The sequence below is a fragment of the Salvelinus sp. IW2-2015 genome, linkage group LG24, assembly GCF_002910315.2.
Source record: "Salvelinus sp. IW2-2015 linkage group LG24, ASM291031v2, whole genome shotgun sequence".
Lineage (NCBI taxonomy): Eukaryota > Metazoa > Chordata > Actinopteri > Salmoniformes > Salmonidae > Salvelinus > Salvelinus sp. IW2-2015.
This window is the reverse complement of record NC_036864.1, coordinates 6,206,625-6,230,845: the sequence shown is the minus strand read 5'-3', so window position 1 is coordinate 6,230,845 and position 24,221 is coordinate 6,206,625. Positions and strand designations below refer to the sequence as shown.

The 24,221-nt window shown below is 45.1% G+C and overlaps 1 protein-coding gene across 1 annotated transcript in view; it reads left to right on the top strand.

The window, feature by feature from the left end:
• Nucleotides 1-23,571, top strand: part of LOC111951341 (pleckstrin homology domain-containing family A member 5) — a 175,151-nt gene extending 151,580 nt beyond the window's left edge. The window contains exons 12-26 of the mRNA XM_070434692.1: nucleotides 3,069-3,138; nucleotides 3,671-3,859; nucleotides 4,072-4,155; nucleotides 9,482-9,583; nucleotides 13,029-13,418; nucleotides 13,591-13,692; nucleotides 13,827-13,979; nucleotides 15,093-15,237; nucleotides 15,636-15,769; nucleotides 16,043-16,243; nucleotides 16,438-17,094; nucleotides 18,087-18,238; nucleotides 18,442-18,611; nucleotides 21,520-21,654; nucleotides 22,238-23,571. Of these exons, the coding sequence (XP_070290793.1) occupies nucleotides 3,069-3,138; nucleotides 3,671-3,859; nucleotides 4,072-4,155; nucleotides 9,482-9,583; nucleotides 13,029-13,418; nucleotides 13,591-13,692; nucleotides 13,827-13,979; nucleotides 15,093-15,237; nucleotides 15,636-15,769; nucleotides 16,043-16,243; nucleotides 16,438-17,094; nucleotides 18,087-18,238; nucleotides 18,442-18,611; nucleotides 21,520-21,614 (2,644 nt within the window). The 3' untranslated portion in view covers nucleotides 21,615-21,654; nucleotides 22,238-23,571. The remainder of the gene's footprint in view (nucleotides 1-3,068; nucleotides 3,139-3,670; nucleotides 3,860-4,071; nucleotides 4,156-9,481; nucleotides 9,584-13,028; nucleotides 13,419-13,590; nucleotides 13,693-13,826; nucleotides 13,980-15,092; nucleotides 15,238-15,635; nucleotides 15,770-16,042; nucleotides 16,244-16,437; nucleotides 17,095-18,086; nucleotides 18,239-18,441; nucleotides 18,612-21,519; nucleotides 21,655-22,237) is intronic.
• The last annotated feature ends 650 nt before the right edge of the window (nucleotides 23,572-24,221 follow it).

Here is a 24,221-nt window from a genome sequence, read left to right as displayed (position 1 = left end):
CTTTGCGTTACCTTCATGAAAAAAATCTGGCTCGCCGACAGACTTCCACTCTGGGTCGATATCATACTGTACTCACTGACAGGTATCTGGTCGACTCTACAGGAATGTACAGTACGACGGATGTAAATTGTGTGGCGGGAAACGCAGCAGAAGTCCTGAGATTCGTCTGCCGCGCCCTCCCCTCTGTAAATCTACCCACCCACCTAGGCAGTGCCGACATTAACAGCTTTCCAGTCTTATCCCCCTGGCTTTCCCTGTGACAATGTCATGTGTGTGTAGCCCCCTACTCTCTATGGAGTCCATAGTCACCTTGATAAAGAACGGGGCCCCCTGGTCCGTCTGCAACGTTCACCCTGGACGACCACTAGGAAGACCTGGGGAGGGCTTAACTTGTGGCTGGAGAGATGCTTCTGCGACCAACTGGGTATGAACCCGGGTCTATTACTTGTGTTTGCCCACAGAGCTCAAGCCTCAAGGAGCTAACATAAATTCTTCAGGTCTTAGGCAAGGCTACTCCCGGGGAAGACCTGACCTCTAGCTTGAGGGATGATGCTTCTCTGTGGCTTATACGGAGAAGGCTGTACTCTCCAATGAGACACCATAATAATGGAGGCTAGACAGCCATAACAGGCCTATTCTGTGGCCTACCATAGTCGGTGCATTGCTGGTTTAGGCAAGCTGCTGGAAACTGGTCTGATAAGAGGACAGTTCTCTGTGGTCTTTGAAAATATAAATAAGACTGATTTGTATTACCTCCAGCTCATTTCCTGTGAGAGGGAGCTGGAGCCAAGTGCCTTTTACAGGAGGTARTAKGTACTGTACAGTGACTTTTACAGGAGGTAATAGGTAATGTACAGTGCCTTTTACAGGAGGTAGTAGGTACTGTACGGTGCCTTTTTACAGGAGGTAATAAGTACTGTACGGTGCCTTTTACAGTGGAGGAGTAGAGGTAACTTGGTCATGTCGCCTTTTTCCAGGAGGTAATAAGCGTACTTGACGGTGCTTTTACAGGAGGTGTAGGTAACTGTACGGATTTCCTTTTATACAGGGGTAATAGTACTGTACGGTGCCTTTTACAGGAGGTAGTAGTACTGTACAGTGCCTTTTTACAGGAGGTAGTAGTTTTGTACAGTGCCTTTTACAGGAGGTAGTAGGTACTGTACAGCACCTTATTACAGGAGAGGGTAATCAGGTCCTGGTAACGGTGCCTTTTACAGGAGGTAGTAGGTACTGTACAGTGGCCTTTACAGGAGGTAGTAGGTTACTGTACAGTGCCTTTTACAGGAGGTAGTAGGTATGTACAGCACTGTTTAACTAAAGAGACTGAGCAAGAAGGCGATCTTGGTATCAGTATGTAATCTTAACAGGAGGAGTAAGCGAGCTGTACAGTACTGTTAAGACTAACAGAGAGAGCAGTAAGCGGCGTAAAACAGTAACTGTAAGACTAAGAGAGGGCAGTAAGCGATGCTGTACAGTACTGTTTAAGACTAACAGAGAGAGGACAGTAAGCGATGCTGTAGCAGTACTGTTAAGACTAACAGAGAGAGACCAGTAAGCGATGCTGTACAGTACTGTTAAGACTAACAGAGAGAGACAGTAAGCGATGCTGTACAGTACTGTTAAGAATAACAGAGAGGAGGCAGTAAGCGATGCTGTACAGTACGTTTAAGACTAACAAAGAGGAGACAGTAAAGCGATGCTGTACAGTACTGTTGAAGACTAACAGAGAGAGACAGTAAGCGTGCTCTACATACTGTTAAGACTAACAGAGAGAGGCAGTAAGCGATGCTGTACAGTACTGTTATAGACTAACAGAGAGAGAGCAGTAAGCGATGCTGTACAGTATGTTAAGACTAAAGAGAGACGTACAGCGATGCTGACAGTAGCTGTTAAGACTAACAGAGAGAGGCAGTAAGCGAGCTGTACAGTACTGTTAAGACTAACGAGAGAAGACAGTAAGCGATGCTGTCAGTACTGTTAAGACTAACAGAGAGAGGCAGTAAGCGATGCTGTACAGTTACTGTTAGACTAACAGAGAGAGGCACAGTAAGCGATGCTGTACAGTACTGTTCAAGACTAACAGAGAGAGACAGTAAGCGTGCTGTACAGTACTTAAGACTAAGAGAGAGAGACAAGTAGCGATGCTGTACAGTACTGTTAAAGACTAACAGAGAGAGGCAGTAAGCGATGCTGTACAGTACTGTTTAAGACTAACAGAGAGAGACAGTAAGCGTGCTGTACAGTACTGTTAAGACTAACAGAGAGAGACAGTAAGCGATGCTGTACAGTACTGTTAAGACTAACAGAGAAGAGGCAGTAAGCGATGCTGTACAGTACTGTTAAGACTAACAGAGAGAGACAGTAAGCGTGCTGTACAGTATTTAAACTAGAGAGAATAGCGTGCTGTACAGTACTGTTAAGACTAACAGAGAGAGAGGCAGTAAGCGATGCTGTAAGTACTGTTAAGACTAACAGAGAGAGGCACAGTAAGCGATGCTGACAGTACTGTTAAGACTAACAGAGAGAGACAGTAAGCGTGCTGTACATACTGTTAAGACTAACAGAGAGAGACAGTAAGCGATGCTGTACAGTACTGTTAAGACTAACAGAGAGAGCATAAGCGATGCTGTAACAGTACTGTTAAGACTAACAGAGAGAGGCAGTAAGCGATGCTGTAAGAACTAACAGAGAGAGGCATAAGCGTGCTGTACTTTAAACTACTAAAGTACTATTATTGCTCTTTAGGGTTAGGCCCAGGTTCTTCTCTGGACCTATATTTTAAGCAATAAGGCATGAAGGTGGTGTGGTATAGTGGCATTATATCCCGTAGGCTAAGGGCTGTTTCATAGGCAACGACACATGCGCGGTCATAGACCGTGGTATAGCGGTCACTGATATGAACTACGGCTGTCAGCGAATCAGCATTCAGGGCTCGACCACCAGTTTATAAAATGCTATTGATGGGATTGATGTGATTCAAAGTATTTGTAAATTAAATGCTATTGAATAATAGTGTTTTATTAGCTGATGTCATTGACTGTATTCGCCCTCCTTGTCCGCTGTCCCAGATCACCTCCTACCAGACCTTGCCCCGCAACATGCCCAGCCACCGTGCAGATCGTTCCCCGCTACCTGAGGGTACCGTACCTCCCAGAACATGCTGTCCCGACGCAGAGCATCTGCCAGCGTGGCCGGCTCCGTCTACGACCGCGCCCTGGCTCCCACATCCAACTCAGGGAGGGGTCTTAAACTTTACTGTTGTACTTGGCTGTGCTCACATTCCTATGTAGTGCACTACTTTTGACCCAGGGACTATAGGGATAAGGACGGTTTGGGACGCAGTGAAGACTTTGCTTTATACTTGTCTTTCTGTCACTCACACTCTTTTCTTTCTGGCACTGATTTTGCAGATGGCATCTTGAGGTTGTGTGTTTCTTGTAACGACTGTGATATTGTTTGTTTTTAACCTAGTTAAGTCTGTGTGGATAGAGCCTCTGCAAAATGACTGAAATGTAAAACTGTAAATGCAGACAAAGAGGTCCATGAGGGACGACACCATGTGGCAGTGTATGAGTGGCAGCAGAGCAGGCCTTTCCAGCAGGGCCCACACCACCAGGCCACTACGGGACCCTGCCCAGCCAAGACCATGGAAACATCTCTGAGCACCTAGGGGGTGGCCCACTCCATCCCCACATCCCCCTCCCATGGATCCCTGGCCCTCTACCACACCTTCTCCCCTCCGGGCCAGCACCGCAGAGACAACCCACCAGGGTCAACCAGGTCTGAGGTGTCCTCACCCGTCTTCAGAGGGGACCAGACTATGACTATAGACCGCAGGCACAGGACTCACCTCACCAAGGTAACGGACAGGGAATGGACCACAATCATCTAAGCCAGTCTTACACAGCAAAATAATCACCAGGGGTTTCAAGCACAGAGAAATGACTGGAAATGCTCTGCATTGAGCGGTAGTTATTTTGTTTATTTGAAAGCATTAATTTTACTTGTCTGCCAGCTCAAATCAGTACATGTAACAGAGCATCCTGTCCTTGTCCTGTCTCTCTCTCTCAGTATAACTACCCACCTGACCGCCGGTCCATGCCAGCAGGCMTCCCAGTGCAGACCATTACCCCACAGTCACTACAGGGCAAGACGGTGAGTCACCTAACGAACCCTGACCTTCTTCTCCTCGTCTCTGCATTCTTCTTCTCCTGTCCTCTCCTCTCTACTGTCCTATTTTCTCTCAACAACAATGCATTGTGAATGATATATGCTATTGGTATGATTTCAGTGTGACGCAAATACAAATCTGTTTTTGTGACGGGAATAGAAACATGTTGGTGAGGCACTCAATGTTTGACACGCAAGCTATCATGTATTACTGTCATTCTGTCATGCTACAATGGATAGCCTGTATGTGTGCTGTATTTCTGTCAGAGTATGTGCCTTGTTACATTCTCTGCTGTCTTTTATTGCAAGCATTTGTTATTTCTGTCAGTAGCAGACACAATTTGATTAAAATAATGGCATTGTCTTGGTGATGATACGGAAAGAGAGAGACAGTGGCACCAATGAAATTGCCTTCTAGCTGTGTCATCTCAAATTGAGTAGACTAGAATCAGCCGGAGAGATTGATATTCTGCACAGTTCATTTTGTAACTCTGAATATTATTGTGATTTGTGTAACTCCAGTGCAACGCGCACAGAGCGGCGGCTTCAGAATGCAGTTGATGAGAAATACTTGTCATAAGTGATTTGAAATGATCGCTTTTCCTGCTACTGAATATGTTCTCTGACTTTTYACCTCCATTTGATGGAGAGTTACTCCGTTTGGAGTCAGGAGACTCCGGGAGTTTATATCCGCCAGATTCTCTAAAGGTGGAAGTCCTATAGCCCAGGCCCAGCACAGGCCGAGACCCAAAACCAGTGTTTCCAAAGGCATCTTGTGCCTAAAGACTCGCCAGAGTCCTGGTTAGAAACATAGGATAGGKCAGGGATTACAAAAGCTATCGCTACTTTTCCTCAATTTAAAATCATCGCCAAATGGAACATCAAGTGAGGTTTGGTTCATGTATTTGTTCATTGATCGTCCGCTGGATGAATCGACTGTCTCGTTGTCTCCTCTGTGTCTACGCTGCGTTGTGCAGCCAGAGGAGCTGACCCTGCTGCTCATAAAGCTGCGTCGGCAGCAGGCGGAGCTCAACAGCATCCGGGAGCACACTGTGGCTCAGCTAATGATCCTTAGCATGGAGGGGCCCAACGCGAAGGTTAGCACCAGGAGGGTGCACATGCACAGCATGCCATTGGTCACCTCCAGGGGTGGTGTGTGTGGGGGTGGGTGGTTGGGTGTTGATGTGCCATCTCCATGCAGCTCACGGCTCTATGAGCAGGCCATGCATGCCAGTGAATGCATATTATGTGTTTGCTCCTACCTGTGTGGTTCAGTGGTGTATGGTTCAGTTTTGGTTCAGTTTTGAACTCATTTCAACCCTTTTGGTGTGCTGTGTTCATCTGGCCTTGATTTCATCTTTTGATCTGTTGACGGGCAGAGGACAGCGTGGTATGAGTATCATGTGATTGCCTGCTTGTTGTCTGCTGTGGTTTCCCATTGCCTTTACGAGGAAAGTGTTGGTAAGTAKTTTGATTTGATGTGTGGTGAACAAATCCTTTTGCAATGGGTTTTGCATGGTTTGGTTTAGCTCGGTCATCAACAGTAAATGGCTGTGGTGGTTCATGCTTCGGATGAATGCCAAAGCCACGGTAGCAACTTCCTCTTTCATCTCCATCTTTCACTATCAGCTTGTACCAGTTCTACTTCTATTTCCTGCTGTTTCCCTTACTCAGTCTCTCTCTCCCTCCTCTCTTTCTCTCCTGTCTGACTCTTCTCTCTTCTCTCTTTCTCTCCTGTCTGACTCTTCTCTCTCTTCTCTTTCTCTACTGCCTTCTGATGTTAGAGTGAGGTTCTGTCCCATCACCTTCAGAGGAACCTCATGTACCTGGACAGCCAGGTGAGGAGTACTGCTTTATCTTTGGTTGCTCTCAGTCTCTCTCTCTGTCTCTCTGTCTCTCTCTCTCTCTCTCTGTGTCTCCCTCTCTCAGTCTCTCTCTCTGTGTGTGTTTCTCAGGGTTAGGCACTCCTCAGGGTTGGTCATACACCCAGCTGCTCTCACTCTGCCCAGGGTTATTAGTGACTCAAATGCCAGGCCCACGCTCCTTTTTGTCTGTTCTATACTTTCTCTCTCCTTTTCACTCTTTTCTCTCCGGCATACACCGTTCACTGCAGAATAGGAGCTGCGCAAACCTGCATTCCCACGGGAGGACATATTGTCTAGCTCAGTACAAGAAAAGTAAAAAATACTTTTAAACTTTTCAAATTCCTTTCTTGGCATGGTAATGCTGCCCTAAGCTAATTAGATGACTCGTATGTTTTTGTGCTGTATAGTTCGTACAGTCCCTGGAGAACTGTCTTTATAAWATAATTCATGTAAGTCAAGCTTGAGAAAGCACGAGAGTAAACTTCAACTTTTGAGGATGAAGGGAACCTTAAGGCATGTTGTGTTTTCTCATGACCTTTTTAATTGATGATGTGTACCTGTAGTAAGTTAGTCATGTCATTATCATAATGTAATTAAGACTGTATAGAAGCAACCTCCGGGGTTTCAGGTAAAGTGGCGAGGCCTAGCGACTGACGTTCTGACTAACGCTCACTCAGGCATAGATAATCAGGGCAGACGTCTAAAGGTGCCATTTAGTTTTTTGGAATGGGCCCCTTTGGTTTAGAACTGGTAAGTAATTGAGTTCCTGTTTCTGAAAAGGTCATGTGTAGCAGGAGAAACCACTCTACCGTGTGCGCACGAGGGACCTCACTTAGTGACTTCACGGAGTCTGATTGTGACCCCTCTAAACAAATGTGAAATGATTTGATCTGCCATTTCAAAGGCTTTCACCTCTAATGGCAGGCAATTTCACAGCGGTTATGAATGAACTTTAACTCACCGACCCTGCTCCTCCCCCTGGTCCACAGGCTCTGACGCATGCAATTGTGTTGCTGTTTGTTGGTCGTTTTTGGTCGGGATGATATTAAGAAAAGCAGGACCGTTATGTCTCTGGACCCAACTGTGGCCTCATTGTATCTACTGTAAATGTACTAGGACTTCTYCCAAGAGTTCTGGGCCTTTATGGTACAGGTGGTAGCTCTAGCCCCAGGGTTGTTGGCTCAAGGCCCCCCGTCTCCCTCAATCACTAGAACCTTATAACAACAATGTGTTCTTTATTTCTATGGATGCTTTCTAGACTCTGCTGTTGTGTTCACTAACTAACACCTATATTATGCTGTTGTGTATTGTTGCTCCCTTCCACCCTACCTAACTTCGATCTCCCACTAGACGAAGGACAATGAGCCGTTAATCTTCATGATTCACACTATGATTGAGGACTCTGCTCCAAGGCCTCAACTGTACCAGCAAGTAAGGTCTTATTGGCAAACCAATGACTCTTCTCCCGCACTCCTCTCCTCCCGCCATCATCGATCCCTCCTGTTTTTGTTCACATTGGATGCAGTCAGAAAGTCGGTGGCTTCCCCCTCTTCCTGGTGTCATGATCCCAACATTGTTTGACATGTACCTTCATGTGTTGTTTTGACTACAGCACATCCTCTTCATCCATTCTTGCTTTATTCATCAGTCCGAGGTTGGGTTATGGTGGATGCTACCTTAGAGCCATACCCCATCTTCCTGCAATACCAATGCTGTTGTTGATGGATCCTATGTTGGCTTGGCGCTGTGCGATCACGGTCAAATCAGCACCTCTCTTCTCTGCGCTTTGGAATATTATGTTCAGTCTGTCTATGTGGGTATGATAAGAGCTCAATGCAAAACCTGTTGTTTAAGTAGMCTAGTGGTTAGAGCGTTGGGCCGGTAACTAAAAGGTTGCTGGATCGAATCCCCGAGCTGACAAGGTAAAAATCTGTCGTTCTGCCCCTGAACAAGGCAGTTAACCTACTGTTCCCCGGTAGGCCGTCATTGTAAATAAGAATTTGTTCTTAACTGACTTGCCTAGTTAAATAAAGGTTAAATWAAAAAAATGATAAAATACAATGACTTCCTTTTTTGGGTGGTGGCCCAATAGTGTAACAGTGAAYGAAAGAGTGCAGGGTTATTTTATTTTTAGCTTTGGAAATTGTCCTGGAGGGAGTACTGTGTGGGGTCCATAGTCTGGCCTTTCCACTGTGCTATATTATCACTTTATTACAGGCTTCTACAGGTATGACTTCAGCCCTGCTCTCTTAAACCTCCCTCTCTTTAGATGTCCTGGGGTTGAATATCACCTGCCTGCTCCTTAACTGAAGTTGTCAGGAGTGTGAGTATGGCTGGTTTTCCCAGCTGTGTGTGTGTGTGCGCGTTAATGTGTGTGCCTCCGTGAGGGCCAGATTTAGCCCAGGTCTTTTAGAGGTTTTCATTAGTCAAGCTCCAGCCATGACAGAGTGTACCGGGGGACAGTAATGAAGAGTGCACAGAGGGGACGGTAATTAGTGTGGCACAGGGCAGAGCTGCCAGCACAGAGGACTATACATCCAGCCTAGCCAACCACTACAGCAGCCCTCTAGCCTCTCTTAAGGGTGTGTGTGTGTGTGTGTGTGTGTGTGTGTGGTGTGTGTGTGTGTGTGTTAGAACATCCTGCTCTAGTCTCTGGTGACCTCCTGATGCCAGCTTCCTGTCCTCTTCATAGCTTCTTCACACCCCTGGAGCCTTCATCAGTAGGACTGTTATCAGTGATGCTACTGAGGTGGAAAACACAGTCTGATTTCCCAGCAGAGGGGGCTGACACTCCTTATTGTGAAATGGAAATTTGGGCTGAGAAGTTGTATCCGAAGTGTTGTTAAGTCATGAGAAGAGAAGGTCAATGAAATTGCATGGAGAGCTCCATCATTTCACCCTCCCTCTCTCTCTCTTCTCTCTTCTCTCTCTCTCTTCTCTCTCTGAGCTTCATTGACCCTGTGGACAACTCTTGTAAGGACACAGATATTTACCATGAAAACCACATCACAATGAATAACCAGACCATGGGTGCATCTCAATACTCTAGTGGCCTTCCCTCCTCGTGTCATCTCCTTCATCTGCACTGATCGGAAGACACGGGACGGCTGTAAGCAATATGGTGGATACCTACTAGAAATGGGCTTTTACCTGTCCAGTTCTTTAACAAGGAGACAAGTAGACTATTGAGAAGCACCCCATGTCATGGGTCTGTATTACAGGTTGTTTTTCCGTCCCCTGTCTGTGGCTGTCTTCCCACAGGCAGCACAATTCTGMTATYTTTTCCACTAATTGRCCTTTTGAACGATCACATCAGATCTTTTCAAATCAGATATTTTTCAGASCAGATCTGATTGGTCAGAAGACCAGTTAGTGAAAAGAAGTTCACAWTTGGGCTGCCTGTGTAAACWCAGCATGTGTGTCTCTAAGGCTGTCTGGTGTTTCAGATCAGCCCTGAGGAATACAAAGACAACTCCTACAGCCACCAGAGGCCAGAGGACATCGACATAGACGTAAGACCAAGTCCTTTTATTAGTGTCTTGTCTAGATAGAGGGGAAAGTATTCCTTTCCCTTTGCACGTATCATTCTAAGTCTAGACACACAGCAGTTGGCTTCCTAGACAATAAGATTGAAAAGATAAAATTAATAGAATACCACAACGCAGCGCCGCGCGTGTGCGTGCGTGCGTGTGTGTGTGTGTGTGTGTGTTAGTGTGTGTGTGTGTGTGTTTCTTAACCACATACTGGGTGTGGTGTGTTTCAGACTGAAGCTGCAAGCAAGCACGTGTGAGCAGGACCCAAGTTGGTGAGAACCACAGGAGGAGAAACTACAGCAAACTACAACCAGAGAGAAGGTAACTACTGTACACAGACTTTCACTGACAACTTGCTTCACACCCACACTGGGGGGCTGTCTGAGGCTGGAGTAGACCTTTAATCACAGGAGGGAGAGGAGGAGGGAGAGTGCCGAGACTGAACGGAGATACAGTGCGTTCAAGAAAGTATACAGATCCCCTTGACATTTCCACATTTTCTTACAGCCTGAATTGACTATTGGGATTCAATTGACATTTTTTTGGTCACTGGATTACCACACAATACCCCTGTAATTTCAAAGTGGAATTTGCGTTTTTAGAACCATTTTTTACAACATGAATCAAAATGAAAAGCGAAATGTCTTGGGTCATAAAGAATCAAACCCCTTTGGTTATGACAACCCTAGCTATAATAAGCGTTCAGGCAAGTAAAAATGCTGCTTTAACAAGACGCATAATAAGTTGTATTGGAACTCAATAATAGTGCTGCCAGTAATAGTGTTTAACATTGATTTTTTTTAATGACTACCCTCATCTTTACCCCACACATACAATTAACTGTAAGAGGTCCTTCAGTGTGAGCAGTGAATTTCAAACACAATTTCAACCACAAAGAACCAGGGAGGGTTGTCCAATGCCTCGCAAAGAAGTGGCACCGATTTGGTAGATGGGTTAAAATAAAAAAAGCTGACATTGAATATCCCTTTGGCATGGTGTAAGTATGTAATTTACACCTTTGGAGGTGTACTCAATACACCTATTCATCTAGCAAAGATACAGGCGTCCTTCCTAACTCAGTTACCAGCGCATGAGTGGAGGAAACGGCTTGGGGATTTCCCTGTGAGTGCCAATGGTGGAACTTTTAAAACGTTATAGAGTTTAATGGCTGTGATGGAGAAAACTGAGGATTTGTCATGAAGTTGGGTTTGGGGGTAGGTTTACGAACAGTCATAAATACCGTCTTCCGCCTTTTTCTCTCTCCCCACTATAACTGATGTGACATAAGGAACCCATGGGTTAACATTAGGAGATTCTGGTAACATCAGACGTTGGGGGAAATGACTATATTCTGTAATCCAACCAACTGTACATATGCGGTGGTACTTAAGGTATATTATGTCCCGTTCGGTTGCCCTCTGACACATTCTCATCAATGATAGAATGACATAAACGCTACTGCGTGAAAAGTCTTAAACGTCAGAGGTATCGGATTCAACATGGAATTGTTGTTTTAATTCAAACGTTTGATATGACCATTTGTTTGTGAAAGAGGTGAAATGGTTAATTTTTACCATCCAAATGAGAGATCTGGTGTTTTCATAAATTTGGCTTCTGCCAAGCAGGGGCCGCGCCCCTGTGAAAGAGACCTGGGTACCATAGATTTTCAGACACACCCCCCTTTACTTCCACTATATCAAGGCCAGTGACAAAAATGTAACTTCCTGTTCCGGGTACATTTTGGATGGACGATCCCGATGTCAAAGATGGTTCCGACAATAACTCCAGAACTAGGCCCAACATCAGCATGGACTTTGGATTGTGAATGGTAATGAACTTTGAACTCGTGTTCACTACAGAAGTGATATCTCTAGCCGTTGAGTTTGGCAACAGCTTGCTATCAAACGCAGGTTAGGAAGGACAGTCCGAGTATCCCGTCTACTACCCTCACAACGTTACTACAACGTCTCCCGTGCCAACAGCTCGGGTTGTCGATACGCCTTCCATCTACCACCCAACCTACTGAAGCGGCAGCTCAGAGTAAATATGTATTGCATTTTCCCCCTTGTCAAATGGGCGTTAATTTAAGAATGTATAAGAAACTATTATTTACGAGAGGCCAGCTTTTTGCCCTTCCGAATCTCCCGGCTCTTTCACTAAAATCCTGCCCTTCCCTTGTGTAACAAGCTGTCATATCTATTCCGCCCGCTAGGGACGTTTTTTCTGTCTGACGTAATTTTGTGATCAAGTGATGATTTAATTGTGTATGTGTTGTTTTGTGGGTGATTTAGTTTAGGTATTTAGTAAATAATATAATTAACCCAATTTTGTATTGCTGAGTTCACACTTGTTAGCCAGATTCTTGCAGATAATCGAAGGACTTACAACTTTCAGCCTGAGAACTGAATAACTGACGATTTAATGTGACTACTATTAGTAAAATATTACAAAATCTTTAAGAGTTTATTCGCAAAGATAACAGCTCATAAATACTTCCTTTCGTGGTGTCCCTCTCTAGTTACTTAATATTTACTGATAGTTCAATCAGGTAATATTAATTGCCGATAAGTTATTTATAGAATCGCATGTCATAACAATCAATCTGGCATAGTCAAAGACATATCGAACAGGATGGACCAACAACATTGCAGTTACTCCACAATACTAACCTAATTGACAGACTGAAAAGACAGAAGCCTGTACAGAATAAAATATTCCAAAACATGCATCCTGTTTWMYWMMARKWRKWMYKSMAAAAAATGTGGCAATTCACTTTTTGTCCTGAATACAAAGTGTTATCCAATACAACACATTATTGAGTACCACTCTCCATATTTCCAAGCATAGTGGTAGCTGCATCATGTTATGGGTATGCTTGTGCTTGTAATCATTAAGGACTGGGKAGTTTTTCCAGGATAAAAAAGAAACTGAATGGAGCTAAGCACAGGCAAAATCCTAGAGGAAAACCTGGTTCAATCTGCTTTCCACCAGACACTTTGAGTTGATTTCATCTTTCGGCAGGACAATAACCTAAAACACAAGACCAAATCTACACTGGAGTTGCTTACCAAGAAGACCGTGATTGTTCCTGAGTGGCCGAGTTACAGTTTTGACTTTAATCTGCTTGAAAATCTATTGCAAGACCTGAAAATGGTTGTCTAGCAATGATCAACAACCAATTTGACAGAGTTTGAAGAGAGACTTAGAGACCCAGAAAGACTCACAGCTGTAATCGCTGAAAAAGGTGCTTCTAAAAGGTATTGACTCAGGGGTGTGAATAGTTTTGTAAATGAGATACTGTGTGTAAACGGGTGACTTTAATTTTTTTTAAATCCATTTTGAATTCAGGCTGTAACAAAATAAAATGTGGAACACATCAAGGGGTATGAATACTTTCTCATGGTCTGTCCAAGGCTACCAACCCTCCTTTGCCAGGCTTGTACCACAGTGTATAGACTAGCTAGCACACTCACAGCTGGGAACTGAGACTCTCTCCCTCTCAGACAGCAGCTCTAGCCTGCCCTCTAGGGTCCTGGGAGTGGCGGTACACACTTTTGATGGTGGCGATGCTATGAWAATGTTTKGTTGGTTCTTTGCCTGTGGTTCTGTTTGTGTTTTTGTGTGWAGTCGTCAGACAAATGTTAGCTGYAGATGTTGTGATGACCTGTGTCGTTGTCTTCTTCTTCYTGTCTCTCTGCAGCACACCCTGGAGACGGCTTTGCTGTCTGCCAGTCAGGAGATAGAGCAGAGCTCTGACAACCCAGCGGCCATACAGAGCCTTATACAGCAGAGAGACGTACTGCAGAATGGACTGCTCAGTACCTGTAGAGAACTGGCACGGGTCAACACTGTGCGTTCATATGTATACACACACACTGTACATGCAGATGTCAACACAAACACACACACWGATCAGCACCTGTCARKATCTCTCCAGGGTCAATGCTGTRAGTCAGTGCACACRCACAWAAACAAGCGCACACACACAGGCTGTCTAGTAGTGACACCCTCTCGTCTCTCAGGAGTTGGAGCGGTCGTGGAGGGAGTATGATAAAATGGAGTCTGGCGTCTCTCTGGCCAAAACAAACCTGTTGGAACAGCTAGAGGCCCTGGGCAGCCCACAGGTAAGACTCTATCTCTCTGTCTCTCACTCTCTCACTCTCTCACTCACTCACTCACTCACTCACTCACTCACTCACACATATGCATTTGCAAGATGGAGAGTGTTTTTAAGCATTTTCTGTCACTGTGTGAGCAGACAGAACCTCCCAGCCAGCAGCATGTCCAGATCCAGAAGGAGCTGTGGAGGATCCAGGATGTGATGGAGGCTCTGGCCAAGAACAAACCCCAGAGGACCACTGACACTGGTTTCCTTGGTTCCAAACCCATCTCAAACCTACAGAAGAACGAGGTGAGTCTCACTTCTACTCTGTGGATAAAGAAAAACACCAGATGAATACTGTATATAATCTGTGCATGGARTCTTTGTGAACTGATTTAGAGCTGTCCGCAGCCTACATGTGAAACGGATGTGCGCCAGATAGCTCCAATCAATGCCACAGGAGACTGTGCTGATCTGTCTAATACTCTGTGGCTTACTGTTGTCCCAAGAGTGTCTCAACAACAACTCCTCTCTATCTATCCTCTCCTCATGCGGCAGCCGGTGACCTTGTTCCGGTCACTCTGTTCTCTCACGGAGGGTAACCGTCAGCCCCCCCGCCCGCCCCTCCCCCAGTCCTACGGCTCAACAGAGCGCCCTCCCGCTGTACCCCCCCTTCCCTCCCCCTCGGGCGCCCGTCCGCCACCACACACAAGCAAGCACGGCCAGAGGAACGGAACACACAGCAGTGTAAGACACGCTGACCCCTCACGCCTGACCCTTCATCCCTGTCCTTGTGCTTCATCATCGCTACTTGCCCTTAAGCACAGATCTAGGATCTGTTTAACTTCACCAAATTCTAATCTTAACCGTTAGGGCGAGGTAATACAAAACTTATCTTAGGTCAGTGTCTAGGGGCAGTTTTATCCTACTCTGTACAACACCAGTACAAGTTGACCCCTGACCCTCTACCTTTACCCTCAACATACATGGTTCATCTCTCATCGCCAACTTGGGTCACCGTTGTGACTCTCTTTTCATTTGCTCTGAATCATTTGTCATTTGTTTTACCATTTGTAGACATTCAGGTTTTTCCCTGCCTCTTACCCTGGAGTGTTGAGTTTGACATTCATTCCTTTGGTTTATCATCTGTTTGCTCTTCAGTTTGGCTTGTTCTTCTGTCCATGGAAGCGTGTGTGATTCCACGCCAGTTGTCATTCTGACTGTGTCTGAGTGCTGTGCTGCGGTGTGACTATGCTTAGTGTTTGGAGTGTCCGTTAACCGTTTTCTGCTCTTTTCGGCTCCGTTTTAAATTTCCCTCGACCATCCATCGGTCACATCCATCGTGACCACTTTGTGACCTGCGGGTGTCCGTGTTTCCTATGTGTGTACCTCTCAGTATGCTGACTCTCTGTCCCTCTACAGCAAGGCCCAGACTACCGTCTGTATAAGAGTGAACCAGAGCTGACAACTGTGGCCGAGGAGGTGGACGATAACAACGGAGAGGACAATGACAAGGACAGACTACAGACGGGGCTGACCACTGACAAGGAGCCTGCGGCCACTAAAGGTCAGTCACTGTCTGTCAACAATGTCCAGTTTGCTCATGCTGCCGCCGCTGTTCCAAGCTGGATATGTGCTAGGGTCAAAACGAATGTAATTCAGTGAATTCAAGAAGTAATTATAAATTCCATAGGTCAACTTATAAAGAGCATTATAAGTATTACTTATAAAGGGTTTATAAGTATTACTTATAAAGAGCATTATAAGTATTACTTATAAAGGGTTTATAAGTATTACTTATAAAGAGCATTATAAGTATTACTTATAAAGGGTTTATAAGTATTACTTATGAAGACCATTATAAGTATTACTTATGAAGGGTTTATAAGTACTCTATTAACTGAATATAAAACATGTAACACCCCTAATGGCTTTGTCACTGACTTAGTCCCCCACCCCTCCCAGTCCCATTAGGAGTACMAGTCTACCCAGTGGGTATCGTGCCCCCCAGGACCAAATCCCCCATGAGCCCCCCAGAGTCCTGCACCATCGCCTCCTACGTCACYCTGAGGAAGAGCAAGAAGCCTGACCCCAGGACTGTAAGYCTGACTCAGCACTTTAGGGAATAGCAGGGGAACTGAACTATAAACTGACCCTAGAAAACATATTAGAAACTGTTTTTTTGATAGACAGGACAGCACTGATTTTGGATTTGGAGGTGCTACTGTTGCTATTCATTCCCTGCCATTTTTACCACGACAAGAGCTGGAGAAGGACATAATATGTCACCAATAGACGACGGGCAGATAAAACATAATCGGCGTAAAAATAATCCAACGTGACTGATCCCTGCTCCACTGCTCCCCCTGTAGGAGCGTCCTCACAGTGCCGTGGAGCAGACGTGCGGACCGGGGGAGAGGGAGAGCGGCAGAGCCAGGATGAGTGTCGAGGAGCAGCTGGAGAGGATCAGGAGACACCAGCAGGCCTCGCTCAGGGAGAAGAAGAGAAGTAGCAGCAGTATCTCCCCCTCACGCTCTCCATCCTTCTCCAAGGAGAACCCCTTCGCTACACAGGTAAGTCCTCCTCGGTTTGGTGTGTGTGTGTGTGTTTGATAGGACTTGATGTGTTCATGACGACAGAGAAAGCTGGGGGGGTACGCGTGTGTCTGTGCGTGTGTKTCTTGATAAACCTTGTTTCACAGCATGGAATGTGATTGTGTACACACTGTAAAACCGAGTTATTAATTTGGCATGTGTGTCTACTGCAGGTCAAGCTGGAGGTGTTCTCCACAGACACCCAGGAGCTGGAGGCAGCACTGCAAGACCTGGAGCAGGTCAGAGACCGAGTTACAGAGCAGCTGGAGAGGGACAGGACTGCAGCCGTGGCGCTGGAGAGGGACMGAGGTGCAGAACTGGAGCTGGAGAGGGACAGGGCTGCAGCAGCTGCTGAAGAAGAAATGGAGAGGGGTCGAGCTGCAATAGAAAAGCTGGAGCGAGACATGACTGAGGTGGCTGCAGTGGTGGAGCAGGAGATGGCCAGGACTGCTGTGGCTGTAGAAGAGGAGATGGCCAGGACTGCTGTGGCTGTAGAAGAGGAGATGGCCAGGACTGCTGTGGCTGTAGAAGAGGAGCTGGACAGGGCTGCAGAATTGGAGATGGAGAGAGACCGGGTCGCAGTGGCAGCAGCTGCAGAAGAATTGGAGAGGGCTAGAGCTGCAGCTGAAGAACTAGTCAGAGAGAGGACTGCAGTGTCTTCAGAAGAGGCGCTGGATATTGACGAGGCTGCATTGGTGGAGCTGGAGATGGAAATCACTGTGGTGGAGGAGATCAGCTACAGAGCTGAGGAGGTGGATGTCATCCCTGTCCCCAGGCTGAGTGAGGAGGAGCCACAGCCCCAGACGGAGAGCTCCAACATGGACACAGAGGTACGGGAGTGGCCCTACTCACACAGACCACCAGAGAGCAGAATATTTATGGCATACAATATCATTTGATATGTATGTTGATGACTAGTAGGAGTGGTGACTGAGTCAGCATGGTGTACTGTAACTCTCTGTGTGAATAAGAAAGATCCATACCGAGGATGCACAGAGCACTGTGTTCCTTAACTGAAAAAGGAATGTTTTCAAAGAGAGTGTTCAGAGATAGAGGAAAGACTTGTACAAGTACAAATTTATATCTAATCCAATAACGTTGAGCTAAGAGTGTTTTAAGGCGTAAATGGCTGTGCTGTGTTGGCAGCCTGGTCTCCTTGTGAATGTCCTTTAATCTGATCTGGGAGGCTTTGTGGGCGTGAGGAGGATCCAGGCTGGATTTAGGGGTTTATCTCTGGGCATCAGCCCAGCCGTGGTGACTCACACTGGGCTAGAGAGAGAGAGAGAGAGAGAGACACCTCCCAGAGTTGGCCTGAGCTCCACGGAATCTCATGATCTGATGATGATGATGCAGTTGGCTCAATTAATGTCCTCTAATTTAGTAGGCCAAAAATAATATGRCGAAAGCTGCTTAAGACCATTGGTTATCACCATGTGTCTTATACCAATGTGTCTCAACTCCAGTCCTTGTGGATCCTCAACAGTACACATTTTGTCTTGTAGCCCCGGGCAAACGTCGCTGATTCAACTAATGTGTGGCTTGATGATTAGTTGACCATTTCAATCAGGTGTGCTTGTCAGGGGTTAGATTTTTTTTTAAATACTGCTGGAGTTACTCAAGGACTGGAGTGGTGCCTTACACCTACCCGGTTTCTTCAGATCCCCAAACATCGAAGAGGTAGCCGCTAGGGATTGACATTAGACCACCAAGATCGTGTTCAGTAGGGCAAAAATAAGAGCTCCGTTTCAAAACATATTTTCCTGTTTGGTACCTCCTGAACACAGCCCAGACTACAGTCTATCTCACTGTCCRTGTGTTGYAGGTGTCAGAGACCCAGATGATGGTGATATCAGATCAGGGTGTGAAGCCCCTGTATGTACAGTACCTGATCCCTGGACAACATCAACAGCASGGGGAGAGGGAGACAGAGAGGAGAAACACCCACACTCCYAACACCCTCATTCCCCACAACAGGTGAGACTAGCTRGGCCTCATCAGGACTTATCTTAGCCTCTCTGGATCGATAGCAACTTTGACCCTTTTAGAGTACTTTAAAACCATCCCTTCCTTCATCCAACTGTATTTCGATCAGTGACTACCTCTTTAAAGGCAGTRAAGAAGGATGCATTTGTAAGTATTTGGAATAAGGCCTGAATGTGAAGGTGTGACTGTGCCAGTTTGCCAGCTGCTGTGTCAGAAGCACTGACTCCTGAACTTGAGGAGGACGTGATGCAGAGTGAGGTGATGCAAGGGGAGGCCCCGGAGCATGAGACCCAGGGGAACAACATTAACAGATCCTATGAACTACCAGTAGAGGGAGCTAAACTCAACAACAACCTGATGGCAGGTAAGAGAACACAGTCAGAAGATCGCTTTGTTAATGATGATTGGTTGATTGATTGATGGATTGATTGATATATAACTGATAAATGTCAAAGCACTTACGTACAGTACCAGTCAAAATTTGGACACCTACTCATTCATAGGTTTTTCTTTATTTGTACAATTTTTCTACATTGTAGAATAGTAGTGAAGACATCAAAACTATGAAATAACACATCTTTGCATTCTTGGCATTCTCTCAACCAGCTTCATAAGGAATGCTTTTCCAACAGCCTTGAAGTAGTTCCCACATATGCTGAGAACATTGTTGGCTGCTTTTCCTCACCCTGTGGTCCAGAGATGGCGTATGCTGCAGAATGCTGTTGTAGCCATGCTGGTTAACGTGCCTTGAATTCTAAATAAATCACAGACGAGTCTCACCTGCAAAGCACCACCACACCCTCCATGACTTCCGGTGGGAACCATACAGTCATGGCAAAAGTTTTCACACAAATCTGCTCCTCAGTTTGTATGAGACAATTTGCATATACTCAGAATGTTATGAAGAGTGATCAGATGAATTGCAATTATTGCAAAGTCCCTCTTTGCCATGCAAATGAACTGAAATCCCCAAAAACATTTCCACTGCATTTCAGCCCTGCCACAAAAGGACCAGCTGACATCATGTCAGTGATTCTCTCTAACACAGGTGTGAGTGTTGACGAGGACAAGGCTGGAGATCACTCTGTCATGCTGATTGAGTCGAATAACAGACTGGAAGCTTCAAAAGGAGGGTGGTGCTTGGAATCATTGTTCTTCTCTGTCAAACATGGTTACCTGGAAGGAAACGTGCGTCATCATTGCTTTGCACAAAAAGGGCTTCACAGGCAAGAATATTGCTGCCAGTAAGATTGCACCTAAATCAACCATTTATCGGATCATCAAGAACTTCAAGGAGAGCGGTTCAATTGTTATGAAGAAGGCTTCAGGGCGCCCAGAAAGTCCAGCAAGCGCCAGGACCGTCTCCTAAAGTTGATTCAGCTGGGATCGGGGCACCACGTACAGAGCTTGCTCAGGAATGGCAGCAGGCAGGTGTGAGGCATCTGCACGCACAGTGAGGCGAAGACTTTTGGAGGATGGCCTGGTGTCAAGAAGGGCAGCAAAGAAGCCACTTCTCTCCAGGAAAACATCAGGGACAGACTGATATTCTGCAAAAAGTACAGGGATTGGACTGCTGAGGACTGGGGTAAAGTAATTTTCTCTGAATCCCCTTTCCGATTGTTTGGGGCATCCGGAAAAATGCTTGTCCAGAGAAGACAAGGTGAGCGCTACCATCAGTCCTGTGTCGTGCCAACAGTAAAGCATCCTGAGACCATTCATGTGTGGATTGCTTCTCAGCCAAGGGCAGCTCACTCACAATTTTGCCTAAGAATAAAGAATGGTACCAACACATCTTCCCGAGAGCAACTTCTCCCTACCATCCAGGAATAGTTTGGGTGACAAATGCCTTTTTCAGCATGATGGAGCACTTTCATAAGGCAAAAGTGATAACTAAGTGGCTCTGGAAAAAAACATCGATATTTTGAGTCCATGGCCAGAAACTCCCCAGACCTTAATCCCATTGAGAACTTGTGGTCAATCCTCAAGAGGCGGTAGGACAAACAAAAACCCACCAAATTTGACAAACTCCAAGCATTGATAATGGCAAGAATGGGCTGCCATCAGTCAGGATGTGGCCCAGAAGTTAATTGACAGCAGCCAGGGAGGATTGCAGAGGTCTTGAAAAAGAAGGTCAACACTGCAAATATTGACTCTTTGCATCAACTTCATGTAATTGTCAATAAAAGCCTTTGACACTTATGAAATGCTTGTAATTATACTTCAGTATTCCATAGTACCATCTGACAAAAATATCTAAAGACACTGAAGCAGCAAACTTTTGTGGAAATTAATATTTGTCATTCTCAAAACTTTCGGCCATGACTGTACATGCAGAGATCATCCCGTTCACCTACTCTGCGTCTCACAAAGACATGCCGGTTGGAACCAAAAATCTCAAATTTGGACTCAGACCAAAGACAGATTTCCCACTGGTCTATTGTCCATTGCTCATGTTTCTTGGTCAAGCAAGTTCTTCTTGTTATTAGTGTCCTTTAGTAGTCATTTCTTTGCAGCAATCGACCATGAAGCCTGAATCACACAAGTCTCCTGTGAACAGTTGATGTTGAGATGTGTCTGTTACTTGAACTCTGTGAAGCATTTATTTGGGCTGCAATCTGAGGTGCAGTTAACTCTAATGAACTTATCCTCTGCAGCAGATGTAACTCTGGGTCTTCCTTTCCTGTGGTGGTCCTCATGAGAGCCAGTTTCATCATAGCGCTTGATGGTTTTTGCGACTGCACTTGAAGAAACTTTCAAAGTTCTTGAAATGTTCCGCATTGACTTACCTTAATGTCTTAAAGTAATGATGGACTGTCGTTTCTCTTTGCTTATTTGAGCTGTTCTTGCCATAATATGAACTTGGTCTTTTACCAAATAGGGATATMTTCTGTATACCACCCCTACCTTGTCACAACACAACTGATTGGCTCAAATGCATTAAGAAGGAATGAAATTCCACTCATTTACTTTTAACAAGGCACACCTGTTAATTAGAATGCATTCCAGATGACTACCTCATGAAGCTGCTTGAGAGAATGCCAAGAGTGTGCAAAGCTGGCAAAGGGTGGCTACTTTGAAGAATCTCAAATATAAAATATATTTAGATTTGTTTAACACTTTTTTYGGTTACTACATGATTCCATATGTGTTATTTCATAGTTTTGATGTCTTCACTATTATTCCACAATGTAGAAAATTGTAAAAAATAAAGGAAAACCCTTGAGTGAGTAGGTGTTCTAAAACTTTTGACTGGTACTGTGTGTTGTTTGCAGTGAAAAGCCTGCCCTTTCCGCCCCAGTCCTCCTCCTCTCCCTCTCCTCCATCTCCTCCTCAACTCACTGACGGATCCCACTTCATGTGTGTGTAGACGTGTCGAGGAGGTGGTTCTGTGAACTGAACTACACTCAGTAAGAGACTTCTCTGTCCTTATCTACAACCTTTGACCTTTATCAAATCAAATGTTATACGCCGAATACCTTATAGTGAAATGCTTACTTACAAGCCCTAACCAACAATGCAGTTTAAAAAAATGTAGAAGACAACAACAAAAAATACGAATAACAAATAAAAGTAACAGATAATTAAATAGCAGCAGTAAAATAACAATAGCGAGGCTATATACAGTGGGTACCAGTACAGAGTCAATGTGAGGGGGCACCAGTTAGTTGAGGTAATTGAGGTAATATGTACTGTAGGTAGAGTTAATAACTCTTCCCATCAACCCCCTAACCTCAACTTCAGGGTCCAATGCTCAGCTCTCAGAGATCTACCCTCCAATCGACACAGATCTTACCAGCAGGCAACATCACACCAGCCATTTAAACAGCCATAATTTGTTGTCTAAGCAAAAAGCACTATCTAGTCATGTCAGCATAATCATTTTCTCAATATTTCTTTTTTGCAGAACATTGTGGCTTGTGACCTCTGCTATTTTTGTGTGTGCTCATCTGTCTCTTCACCTCTTCCCTATCTTTGCACTTATCCCTGCAGCACAGACATTGACCTTGGTGAGCAGTGACTCATAAGCGATGCCAGCCTGGAGACCCAAGATGGCATCCTACAGAGCCATGATGGCACCAGCCAGCCTGCACAGAGCATGCCCAGTAGCTCTCTGTATGTATAGAAACAACTGTAGCCAGACAGACAGAAAGAGTAGATCCACAGGCCTGCTCGTATTACTTACTGCCTGCCTACACAATAACTGTGATGCAAAACGTTTTCATTCACACAGAGATATCAGAGGACAAGATGGTATTACCAGAGTGATAATTGATGATGATTATTATTACAGGTACTATGATGGTCTGTTATTTTGGACATGTTCTGTGAGGATGTCTTGAGTGTCTATGAGCTGAGCACTGCTGTAACGAGGAGAGGACTGTACAGTTGTAAATAAGAGCACTAGAGGAGTCTCATACTGGGAAGATCTCAATTGCATACTCCTTGCGTCCTGTCTCTTTCTCAAATCCCACTGGTGGAGAAGGTCGGAGGGGAAGGATATCTGGCTTTCTCATCTAATGGGTTTTGAGAAGGAGACAAGGACCTGAGGATGGGAGGAGTATGCATTTGAGGTCTTCCCACAATCACACACTATTGAGAGGGCGAAGCACCGAATCTACACACACTAAGGCAGTGCTTTCCTTTAACCACACGGGGGCGCCATATGCTCTTGTCTTTTTTACTGGTTTTACTCCCATTTAAGTTTTTAACCTGAGGCCCTAAATGTTTCATTTTCCACATATTTTCCACCGCACATTCCGTCATTGTTCAAAGAAGTTGTTAATATATACATATATAAAACATATAGAATGAACTAACTATACAATGGGTTTATACTTCAATAAGGTGCCACCCTATTGCTGCTGTTGGACAGAGTTTAAATATTTTATAAAGGTTGTGTTTATTTATGTCGGGAGGATCGGGATCTGGTCGCCGCTGACAACCACACGTAAATGTCCTGGGTTAGAATCGATCTGCTTCTCTGTTTTTTCTACGGCTGAGATATATTTAAAGTAAAATATAGAAGAGAGATAAAATAGTTTTATGAGATTAGGGTTGTGTGTTAGATTCTGTCTGGTTGTGTGGAGTCCTGGACAGAGAGAAGAGAATAGCACATGTATAAGCAATAAGCAGGCGTTTTGTTCCCCCAGGACGTTAAAATATAATGTACATAAATGTAAAGTTTCATTGTGTAAATGATGTACACCATAGAAAGAGCAGAGCAGAAATTATAAGTCTGAGGTTATTATTATTAGAGTTAATATGAAAAATGTTCATATCTCATCTGTTTTATATCATGTGAAATAAATGTTGATGTTCTTAAATGCTGTGGTGGGGGTTTATGTTATGACACAAGCTACGTATTTACATTTGTTTTAAACGTTGGGAGATAGAAGGAAGTTCATTTCCAATGCGTCCTGCCGTTTTGGTTTTATCATGTTACAAATATGATTTCCTGATCACTGATAGGATAGAAGCTCTGATGGTGCTGAAGACAAGACATTGACAAACTTTAAAGGTCATGAAGTTCCTTTCTGTGTCCGTTGAGGGACTGGGACTCTGGCCTTCAACTGGAATGGTAGCCTTCAGGCCAATAGCTCATATCCACTTGGTAAAATGAATGATCTCTGCTCTGGACAATGCCACTGTCACACTAGACGCAGCCAATCACTCAGGTCATCGACACAGTAAGGTCAGTCACCTCCATTCTCACCCTCTTTTCCACCATTCCTCTCCCCTTCTTCCCCCCCCCCCCCCCCTCCTTTCATGCTGGACACACATGAGTAGCTATGTTAATGAGGCTCTGAATCTTTTGTGGTCCCGGCCTGTAGCACTCTGTGGATACGTGGCCTGGTTCCATTCCACTCCTTCCACTAGTTCCTACCCTTTCCATGCCTCCTACCCTATAGTCCTAATCCCTACCACTTACGTATTTAGTATTTTATTAGGATACCCATTAGCTACTTCTTGCGCC